We start from the raw sequence: 12,440 nt of genomic DNA, 5'->3' as shown, positions 1-12,440 counted from the left end.
TGCCACGCAGTGGGACTGAACCCAGAACCATGTGGTTAGGAAGCAAGCTTCTTACCACACAATCAAAGCTCTTTTGTTGCTACTTGTAATCTTTATGATGACAAACAAAAACAATGCAAATAACTTACTGCTTAACCAAATTAAATAAACAATCGATTAGTTAATTGGATATTTAATTAATTGATAATAAAGAAGTAGAATTGAATCAGTGCATGTGTTAATATTGGCATAATGACTCTCCTTAGACACAACAAAATAGTGCTAGTGTTTTCTGTTTAATAAAGTCACATCTCAAATGCATGGTTTTAAGATTGGTCCAACTGCTTGACACTTTAAGCAATGTCATCTACTCTACCTCATGTTGACCAATAATTTGCAAGTGGAATTTGACAGAGAGAGAAAAACCACAACAAAACTGGCACTCTGTCAGTTAGGACGACAAGCATTCCAGTTGATCCAATCAATAGAACAGCCTGCTCCTGAAATTAACATGCAAATAACTGAGCACTCCATAGACACTTGTGACCTTCGAAATACAGGTACTCCTCATTTTTGCCAGCTGAGTTGATTGGACCTGCATGAAATAAAGTGTCTTGCTCAAGGACACAATATGCTGCTGGGAATTAAAATTACAACCTTAGGATTGTGAGCTGATCACCCAACCACTAAGCTATCTGCCTCTCTTGATAGATGGAAAATATGTGAAATAAACCATATATATATATATATATATCAAACAATAAGCAACACGGATTTCAAAAGTGATTGCAGTACGCACGTTTCATGCTACTTCAATTTATTTAAGTAATGTGAGCATTACCTTAAATGCAATATGAAGAGCAATCTTCAGCTGCACGAAAATGTAGAAAAAAGACATTATAAATGTGGCAACATATTAAATCCAAGTGGGAGAGAGCATACATAAAATCCAAATGTGAGGAAGAATATATAAGTCCATCTTGACATAGCGGGTGGAGGGGGGCCTATCAGGCTAGTAATTGATTCTAGACAAAAGTTTTAACTGTCTCAGAATTCTATTGTTTCTTATCTAGTGGTGATAGCAAAGGGACAATTACTTCTAAAGAGAGGGAAGGTGTAAGCAGTATGCATGGACAAGGCTATAAAAGTATTAGAATCTAGAGGTTTCACTGGTTATAGTAGTATCAGGTCATTTTATTACTATCAAAATGTTGAGGAATTAATGTTGAGGAATTATAGCCCTAGGTATATGGGTCAAATAGGTTTTTTACTTTTAGTCTGAATAGGGTAACAGTATAGTGGTACAGACAACAACAGCACTTTAACTAATGTTTACACAATAAGAGGTATGTTAATAAAATAAAATGAGATGTAATTATCTTCCACAAAAATCATGAAATAATGTCAATATTGAATTCAGGGGCTCTGGGTAGGGTGTAAAATTTAAGGATATTAAGTATATAGTTATCATGAACACTATTTTGAATTATCTTTAAAAAAACTTATTAGCTGACGATAAAATAATGATACTATTTAGGAGACACATAGGTAAGCTTTATTTATATAATGTGAATAAAAGATAAAAATTATTATCGGATTTATATTAGTTTATAATAATGTGTTTACTAATGTTTAAGGGACTGAGAAAAGAAAGGATGTTAGGAAATAACAAGGATAATCAATACAGGAATCTGTTGATTGATTTAAGTAGATTAGATGTTAAGGATAGAGATCAGGAATATATGTTATAAAGTTTCAATTATCAATATAAATATGTGTTAATTGATAGTTCTAGATGACCATAATAGAAGTAAAGTACTATAAATTTTGATAACTTTAGTTATTTAAATAAAAGTCCTATTTTTTAAAAAATTTAAAAGTGCGAGTAGAGCAATGCACACATGATACCCTAAGGTCTAATCTATTATTAATTAAATTAGCGATGACTACGGACCGAGACCTTTGGAAATGTGCTGTGCGTGAGAAGACCCGGCAAGCCAAGTAAGATCATTGCCAGTGCCCCTGGACTGGTTCTTGTGCGGGTGGCACATGAGATGCACCATTTTGAGCGTGGCCGTTGCCAGTACCGCCTGACTGGCTCCTGTAGGATTTTCGAGCGAGATCGTTGCCAGTGCCCCTGGACTGGCTTGTGCGGGTGGCACATAAAAGACACCATTTCGAGCGTGGCCGTTTTCGTGCGGGTGACACGTAAAAGCACCCACTACACTCTCTGAGTGGTTGGCGTTAGGAAGGGCATCCAGCTGTAGAAACTCTGCCAAATCAGACTGGAGCCTGGTGTTGCCATCCGGTTTCACCAGTCCTCAGTCAAATCGTCCAACCCATGCTAGCATGGAAAGCGGACGTTAAACGATGATGATGATGATGATGATGATTAGGATTGTTCCTAAGTTTAAAAATTTCATATATTTCCATAGAACACAATTCACATCCATATCTATTATTTCTATAAGGTTGAGCTTTTCTTATAATTTCCCATTTAAGGCTAAAATTAATACTATTATCTTTTAACTCCCAAATTTTACTTGCCAAAGTCGTACTATTTGCCTTATGTCTAAGTCTAAATGAAGATTTATGGTTATATATTCTCTGTTTCAGGTTAATACTACATCCTATATAAATATAATTCTCTGTTCTAGTACTAATGATGCATCTGTACACTACGTTGCGGGTACAACAAAATCCAAATAAAGGACAATGGGACTTTTTTCTACAGTTGCACATGGTGGGGTTATCAACTCCACTTATATTATTCCTAATATCTCTATTATTATTATTACTACAATTATTTACACTAATATCATTTATCAATTCTTCAGTTCTACTATTAGGTATATATTGGCTATTACCATCATTATTTAATTCATATCTTGATGTGCTATTAGTTGGACTTATTCTTTCCACATTTGGCATATTGATATTATATGAATTATGTCTTTGATCACTATTACTTCTGTTGGAGTTGGGCCTATCATCAACTTCAGTTAAAACTGTAACGTCATTACTGATATATTCTAATTGTTGGTTGAAATTATGGTTTATAGGAATAAGTATATTGCTACTATCTTCATAATTTCTTTCGCTATTGTTATTTTCACTTCTATTTGTATAATTATTGGTAGCATCATTATTGGTATTAGATGGATTATTATTTGCATTCATATGGCCACTATTTGTAATTTCATTAATTCTAGCTGACTTGATGTTTTTTTTGTTTAACCTAGCTATGATTGTACCTACATTAGGAAGGGTAGAGTAAGAAATTCTGATTTTATGACAAGAGAAGATTTTACTATATCTGTGGGAAGAAGGGAAATTTTTTTGTAAAATATTCATGAATTTTTTATAAATATTTGTGGATATAGCGCAGTTGAAGGGTATATTTAACCAGAGAGAGTTTTTATTTTTTCTCTTAAATTTATTGCGTGGGTGGGTATGGGGTGTGCTATGATTACTATTATTTTCCAGTACAATATTATTATTGTGATTAGTAGTTCTTTTAGTTGTGGGATGTTTACTATTTTTGTTATTTGATTCAACATTACTGTCTACTAACATAGGTTTATTATTAGTGTTAGTATATAGTTTACTATTAAGTTTACTATTAAAATGCACTTTATTACTTTTCTTATTAATTAGATTTTTAGGTAAATAGGGTTGTTTTTTATTTGGTCCATTGTTGTTACTATTTAAGTTATTAGGTCTGTTATAACACCTATGATTATTATTATTATTATTATCATTATTATTGTTGTTATTGTTGCCATGTGCACTACTATCACTATTATTATTATTATTATTATTATTATTATTATTATTATTATTATTATTATTATTATTATTATTATTATTATTATCTGTATCAAGAAGAGATGTTCTACCAGGGTTAAGGAAAGCAATTTTTTTAGCATATCCAGCTTTAGACAAGGCTATATTATAGTAGCTAGAATTAGAATTAAATATATCAATGTTGGAAGATAATTTAGTAATTCTTTCAGAAATATTATTAACTAAAGAATTTAATACATTAGGTGGATGATTGGATAATCTACTTACATATCTAGTAGTTTCATTTTCTTTTCTATATGGGTGGTATAATCTAGTTTCTATGTTGAGAGTGGTATCTAAGAAATTTACAATTTTATTACCATATTCATAAGTAATGTCTAAGTTAAAACTTTTAAAAAATTTTCTGATTTTCTTTCTTATTCTCTCAATGAATGATTTGCTATTACTAGGGATGATGAATAGTTCAGGGATTTCTTTGTTTAAGCAATATAAGAGGTAAGTCCCTACTAGGTTTGTAACCTCAGCCGAATCGCTCGATCCCATTGGTATATCAAAATTTTCTGGGGCATCGGCTCTCGTCCAGAGCTTGTTATCAAATTCTATAATGGTTTTTCTAGCTAATAAAATAATGTCTATCTTATCCCTAGTAATGAGGGAGCGATTCATAGTAAAAATGAGGGCTTTATTTAGGAGAATAGGGGATATGCTAGAGTAATAATTATTTATATCAAACTGAATAAACGAGAAGTTTTTAGTATTGTCAATAGATTTAAACCAGTCTAGTGCTTCTTCTGTATTGATCCATAACTTTAAGGATAAATTAGGAACTATTTGAGGTAGAATCCTGTCAAGTATAAGCTTACTGAGTCTGCCAATGTCAGACTTAGATGTGCAAATGAGTCTCACTGATGGGTTATCTTTGAAATTCTTTTTGTGATCTTTTAAATTAATCCTGGGTTCAGATGGAACCAGTGGTTCAGTCCTATCTGTTAGGTCGTAGTCCTGCATAATTTTCTTGATTTTTAAGTTGATCTCAGATAGATTTCTTTTAGAGGTTATTTTGTATTTGGAGTTAAGCTCCTTCATGATCAGTTTTTTATAAGTAGTATAATCCAGTCGGTACAAGTTTCCAGTTTTGTCAGCAGGGACTAGAATGCCCGGTTTGTTCTGTATTGACTTGATGAATTCCTTAAGCTTTCTTAGATGAAAGTTTTTTCTAAGTGGATGTTCCTTATATTTTACATTAGCTATAAGATCAAAAAGATCTTTTTCAAAGTTTTCTAGTAGTGGGTTAGGAGGTGGATTTTTTCTACTCTTAAAAATCTTCTTAAAATAGGTCCTATCTTGTGTTTCAGTTGATGGGTATTTCATTTTTCTATCATGGTGGAAGGCAATCCACTTCATCCTCCTAATAAAATCATTAGTTCTGTGGATTAACAGCCACATATAAGTATCCTTACTATGTAAGGGAATGTCTTTCAATGAAAATTCTACATTAACCTTTTCCATCCTGTTGAACAAAATTAAGTACCAGAAAAACCCACTCAGATTTGAGAGGTAAGTTTCGTAGACGGTTTAGATATAGATTCAAGGCTTGAATATGGTACTTATGCGAAGGCACCCGAATATCGCATCCCAAAAGGATGGGTGATTAAAATCAAACAATAAGCAACACGGATTTCAAAAGTGGTTGCAGTACGCACGTTTCATGCTACTTCAATTTATTTAAGTAATGTGAGCATTACCTTAAATGCAATATGAAGAGCAATCTGATAATTGAAACTTTATAACATACTAGCAGAAATACCCGGCTTTGCCCGGGTTAAAGAGAATAATGAAATCTAAAAACGCCGTCTAGACTACGCAACCCTCAACTGTTAGTAGCTATGATACCATATTTCTACATTAATAACTCTCCAATCCATGCCAGCATGGAACATAGACATTAAGTGGAATGCCAGTCTCTCATCTAGGAGGGCCTTGAAATCAATGTTACCAACTGGGGACTATGTGTGTCGTAGTGATAATAAAAAGACCCAAAGGAGGTCTGCAACGAAATAATTTTACTCAACACTTTGCAAGTGAATCAGTGGAGGCAAAGATGCGTCTCATTTACTTGACAATTTATGCACCACATTGCAGAAATCACAATGAAAGTATATCTGAAAGGGTAGTCTTACACTGTTGTACCGTTGAATTACAAATAATGCTCATCTGTTATGTTCGGGTTAAAATTTCATCAACATCAAAAATATATGAATTTTCATGGGAGTTATGGCCGTTATGCATAGAATATAATTTCCAAATTTCATAAAGATCCGTTCAGTACTTTTGACGTAGTTTTGGATAAGAAAACAAATGACTAATGTGTGTGTTTGTGTGCATGTGTTTGTGTGTGATGGGTGTATATATGTATAGATATCTGTATGCATGTATATATATGTATATATGTGTACATATTACATGTACATCTATATATATATACATCTACACATGTGTATACATATACATGTATGCATATAGATCTATATCTATATCTATATATATATATATCTATGCATATACGTACACATACATGTATATGTATACATATCCATCTCTTTCTCTCTCTTTCTCTCTTTCTCTCTCTTTCTCTCTCTCTGAAAGTATCGAAATGTGATTGTTTCAGTTAGTGGAATAACGTGTACATATACATCTATATGTATACATATACATCTCTCTCTCTCTCTCTCTCTCTCTCTCTCTCTCTCTCTCTCTCTCTCTCTTTCTCTCTTTCTCTCTCTCTCTGAAAGTACCTGTCATTACAGTATCGAAATGTGATTGTTTCAGTTAGTAGAATAGTTTCATTTTTAAAGTGAAAGTATTTGACATGAGTGTTTTTGTTTCACTTTTGACACGTAATACTTAAATAGTGGAGGAGATATTATGTTGCTGTGGGCTCGAACTCTGGAAGGAGTTAAAATATACAAATATACAAATAGGTCTTTTTTGCTGCCCACTCTTGAGCAGCCAACATACAGTTGTCCATGTGAGAAGCAGGGCTCTTCCAAGAGAAGACCAGCTACAGACAGTGTTTGACCCTGAGATTTGTTTATGGACATGGCAAAAGTCACACGAAGGGGGAATTGTAGTCTTCTGAATGTAAAAGGAATGTCTGCTCCTGATGGAGTAAGAGGAATTCTTGGAATAAAGACGTCATCCCCTTTTGCACATCCAGAAAGAATGGTAGCCTCGATAACGTGTGACATCATTTTCTTTATCACGAGTCGTGTTCCATTGCAAAGTCTTGGTGGTTCCAGATTGCGGAGCAGCATAACAGGCGTTCCAACTTTAAGTGATATGTGGGGAGGTAGTCCTGGAGGCTCCAACGAATTGAGAAATTCAGGAGGATAGTTCACCACTTCATTTGTATCTGGAACTGTATCAACAAACTTGTAAGTTTGAAGATTGCCGGGAAGAGAATGCATCAGGTGTTGATTAATTTTTGTAACAGCTACGTTTTTTGGAGCTAATATTGCTCTTTCACATAGCCAATTGTGATTTTGGTAGTTTTGTTTAAAGTTGGGAAAGACTTTGTGTTTGAGGTCATCTACAGAATTAACAACAGAACAAAATGGCCATACTTCTATTTCTTCTGCAGCATCGAGAGGCACCTTGCCATCACCAATTGTCAAAATGTCCTGTGCAAATTTTTTTGACATTTGGTCGCCGTGTAGCTGAGCTCTCATGTTAGTGTTAAGAGTGAGGATAGTAACATGATGCCACAGGGTAGAGGACTTTAGGCATGCTTGGACCTCATCTGCTCTAGTGCCTTTTGGAATGACAGGAAGAGTTTGCCTGAAATCACCTGACAACAGAAGCGTAACACCTCCCATTGGAGCGTGACAGTCTCGGATGTCTTTCAGGGCTCTATCTAATGCTTCCAAAGCTCTCTTGTGAGCCATGGTGCATTCATCCCAGACAATTAGATGACACCTTTTAAGTACCTGCCCTTGATCTGAGCTTTTGGTGATGTTGCATGAAGGCATCTCGGATGCTGCTAAATTTAAAGGGAGTTTAAAAGTCGAGTGTGCTGTCCTGCCACCGGGTAACAAAGTAGCTGCAATCCCAGAGGAAGCCACAGCTACTGCGATGTCCTGATGCTGCCTAACTTCTGCAAGGAGAAGCTTTGTTATAAATGTTTTCCCTGTCCCTCCAGGAACACAGAGGAAGAAGATTCGTCCATCACGTTGGCGTACACTGTTAATAATAGTTGTGTAGGCCTGCAGCTGGTCCGGAAGTAATTTATGCTTGTTTTCAGCAATGTAGTTTGAAAGCGCTTGAGTGTCGTAAGATGTTTCACGAATGACAGCAGTGGGAAGGCTATTTGGCCCTGACCTGAATGTCTGTGGCAGGCCATATGTGGACAATTCATTACCACCCAGTGCAGCAATTCTGTCTTCAATGTCAATGAGAGTTTTATTGTAAACTTCATTGCTGATACCCTCCATGTCAGGATAGAGCCGTTGAGCTTGCCGGTGAAAGTCTTCAGCCAGGTTGTCCCTGTACTTGAGCCATAGATTTGCAGGGTCACACAGTTCGCATGTCTGAAGTAATACTGCAAACAGTGCCCTGAGACTTTTAGGTGATTCTGATAAAGCAGCCTCTCCCAAAGTTGCATCCCATTGTGCACCATCTTCCAACAGTCCTTGTCGATAGCAGGCTTCTCTGTATGTTGTGCAGACATGTCCATGAACGGTTTTTTGGTCCTGGAAAGACTTGGGGCCTCAGACCTCATGCAGCAGTAGGCGGAGGTAGAAGCACTCTTGTTGAGTGGGATGCACTGTGTATACTCGTCCAAGGCAAGTATCAAACTTAATGCCAGGGTATCCACAAACATTTTGACCTGCTTTCCTTGGTCTCCATTTTTTTTCATTCCAAGTGTAGTATGATGGAATCTGTGGATACAGTAAGGTTTGAGCGAATGGATCCAGTTGACAGAGCTTGAAGAATGCAGTGAGTGTGCTATCCCTTGGTTGCTCTGCCAACAGAGAAGCATTAGCATCGGTGAAGTAGACTCTTTGACCGTTTACTAGGTGCACTGCAAGCTGTTGAATGGCGGGGTGTCGTTGGTGAAGTGGAAAGCCAAAGATGCGCCAGAAAGCCTCGTTGCTACTTATGTAGCGTCCCACCTGATAGTGTGTTACCTCATCATGGCAGTATTGTTGTTGAAGTCCAAACATTGCAGCGTCAGAACCCTTGTTGATATACTTGCAAACATACTCGATGGACTTAACGGAGTTGCAAAACTCAACGTTGATGTGGGCATTGAAAATCTTTGACAGGAGTGGGCAGTAGGGAACAATCCATCTGTTATCAACCTCGTGCTGTCCTATATTTGCTGTGAAACCGCCGTTTTGTGGTTTTCTCCGTCTGTATGAGGGATACCCATTAGCACCTGTCTGAGTTGCTTGTAGGAACTTCCTTGGAAACTTTTTTGAACATACGCCATCTTTCAAACATGGTGAGTTAATGTTGAATCCACGCCCACATGGACCATGTATCATGTTTGCTTTAACTATGTCGTATAGTACCTTGTCTAAAGCTGGATCAGGAAGTTCTGCAGAGATTATCTTGTCGATGTCAGTTGATTTGATCTTCGTTGAGAACCAAAGCAGGATATGAGCATGTGGAAGGCCCCTTTTTTGCCATTCGATTGTGTACATGTCACACTGTGTGGGTCCGAAGATTTGCCCTTTTTTGATGAGGTCCATGAGAGTAATTAATTTCAGATGGAAAACTCGGGCGAGGATGTCATGCCTGTCTTTAGGCTTTTGACCGAAGAAGAGTTCGGCCTGAATCTCCTTCCACTTGGGATTGCATGTGAAAGTGATGAATAAGTCAGGCCTGCCGTAATGGCGGACAAAGGTCATTGCATCCTGTGTTCTTTCATGCATATATCGGGGACTTCCAGTGAATGTGGAAGGCAAGATGCAAAGTTTTCCTATGCTTGTTGGAGCAGCATCATTGTTGATAGCATCTCGGAGATGGATGTAGCTGTCAGAGCGCAATTTTTGTTGATGTGATCTGATGAAACACAATCTCTCTGATTCCATTTTTGCACACATATCAACTGCAATTTGATGAAACAGATCTCGAGACTGGTGGAGGTGATTACAGGAGTCGTTTCGTGTCATAAATCGGTATGCGTAGAAGTCCATGCAGGATACTTGCTTATTCAGATATTCATGACGATCTTGTGGATGTTGCTGTTGTATACCGATGTGGTAGCCATCCTCACCGTAAACAAACAGAAGTGGATACTGAAGTGTGTCGTATGATCTGTGTGTTTCGGTAATTCGTTGGACGGTGGTGTCACGTCGCCTAAGGACAATGTCTCTGGGATTGTGCTGTTCACCGTGAAGGAGTACAGCTATTTCATTGCATGTGGGTGCATTGTAACGGCCTGCATGTTCTGTAGATGGTCTTTTCTGAGCATCTATGACAACATTGAAATTAGAAGAAGCTTCTGTTTCTAAGGCATACTTGAAGCTGCGTACGTAGCTGTTTGTCTGGTGCAGCAGGTCTTGAAGTTGCATTATCAATTGAAATTTAGTGCCATTGGAAATGGAGTTTCATCGGGTGGCTTGTTCATGTAAATTACCTACAAAGTACAGTTGAAGGAATTGAGGATGTTGATTTTCAGCAGGTTCGAGCGATCCTATCCTATGGTAAACCTGTCCCTGCACTTTGAAAGTTGGCATAAACCCACCTTCTTGAACAACATTAGCGCCGAAAGATGTCATTTGGAATGCACAGTTGTACTTGCGGATGTTATTTAGGAAATGTTTCGACTCTGTATTTGTGCCATCGTAGAGTGACTTTAACAGCTTAAGTAAGGCATGTGTAAAATTTGAATGATATTGGTTTTGTAGTTCTCGAGTTTTAGGGATTCACAGACAGACAGACAGACACACACACACACACACACACACACACACACACACACACACACACACACAGACACAGACACACACACACACACACACATTCTCAATACATGTAGGATTCCTCACCATACAGGTAACAGGCACAGCTGTAAGATGCATTACGGATCTATAGCAATTGGAAGAACATGACCCAATTGAAATAACAACGTGTGACGTTTGGAGTAAAGGGAAATGAAAGTGTCGCCTCTGGAGTTTGCAAATGACCACTATACTGATAGGTAACAGTGCAAACAAAATTTACAATCGATAAATGTCTTAGAACAACCAGTCACTCATCTGGGAAGGCCTTGAACTCAATGTTACCAACTAGGGACTATGTGTGTCGCAGTGATAATAGAAAGACTGAAAGGAGGTCTGCAACGAAATAATTTTACTCAACACTTTGCAAGTGAATCAGTGGAGGCAAAGATGCGTCTCATTTACTTGACAATTTATGCACCACATTGCAGAAATCACAATGTAAGTATATCTGAAAGGGTAGTCTTACACTGTTGTACCGTTGAATTACAAATAATGCTCATCTGTTATGTTCGGGTTAAAATTTCATCAACATCAAAAATATATGAATTTTCATGGGAGTTATGGCCGTTATGCAAAGAATATAATTTCCAAATTTCATAAGGATCCATTCCGTACTTTTGACGTAGTTTTGGATAAGAAAACAAATGACTAATGTGTGTGTTTGTGTGCATGTGTATGTGTGTGTGATGGGTGTATGTATGTATAGATATCTGTATGCATGTATATATGTGTACGTATTACATGTACATCTATATATACATCTACACATATGTATACATATACATGTATGCATATAGATCTCTCTCTATATATATATCTATACATATACGTGTACATATACATCTATATGTATACATATACATCTCTCTCTGGGAAGGTCGGAGGTGAAGAGGTTGACAATAGATTTCGCTTGAGAATGTTATTATCTGTTTAATATCTGTTACCATGCTCCATTGCCCCGTATTGATAAGTAAGTTGTATTTCACTGTGGTGCTAGAGAAATGAGAATGAGATGTAAGTGGACAAAATTTTAGAGATAGCAGTGAAGTGGTGCCATAGTCGTGTGGGGTCCTTAGAACTGTCGTTAGGGTAGGAAGGTTAGAGTTGAATTGGATAACAATATATTTGACTTGACAGGGTAGCATGTGGTTAATGTCTGTTACCATCTTCCATTATATCCTCGTGAGAATTAATTTGTATTTACCTGCCGTGGTACTTAAATGAGAATGAGATGTAAGGGGACAATGTTTTGGAGATTCCGGTTCGAATTGACATCAGTGTTTTTGTTTCATTTTTTGACACGTAATACTTAAATAGTGGAAGAGATATAATGTTTCTGTGGACTGGAAGTATGCCATAAGTTAGAAATTGTTTTTGATTAAAACACAACCGGGACGCTAAGTAAGGCATGTGTAAAATTTGAATGAAATTGGTTGTGTAGTTCTCGAGTTTTAGGGATTCACACAGACAGACAGACAGACACACACACACACACACACACACACACATTCTCAATACAGGTAGGATTCCTCACCATACAGGTAACAGGCACAGCTGTAAGATGCATTATGGATCTATAGCAATTGGAAGAACATGACCGAATTGAAATAACAACGTGTGACGTTTGGAGTAAAGGGAAATGAA

At 36.9% G+C, this 12,440-nt stretch overlaps 1 protein-coding gene across 1 annotated transcript in view; it reads right to left on the bottom strand.

Moving 5' to 3' along the window:
* Positions 1 to 10,632, bottom strand: part of LOC106870645 (uncharacterized) — a 33,221-nt gene extending 22,589 nt beyond the window's left edge. The window contains 3 exon segments of the mRNA XM_089351880.1: positions 4,294 to 5,286; positions 7,410 to 8,493; positions 8,641 to 10,632. Coding sequence (XP_089208006.1) covers positions 4,294 to 5,286; positions 7,410 to 8,493; positions 8,641 to 10,571 — 4,008 coding nt within the window. The 5' untranslated portion in view covers positions 10,572 to 10,632.
* Between the last annotated feature and the right edge of the window lie 1,808 nt (positions 10,633 to 12,440).

This window comes from Octopus bimaculoides, chromosome 5 (assembly GCF_046866305.1).
Source record: "Octopus bimaculoides isolate indiv1 chromosome 5, ASM4686630v1, whole genome shotgun sequence".
Classification (NCBI taxonomy): Eukaryota; Metazoa; Mollusca; class Cephalopoda; order Octopoda; family Octopodidae; genus Octopus; species Octopus bimaculoides.
This window is presented reverse-complemented; position numbering and strand designations above follow the sequence as displayed.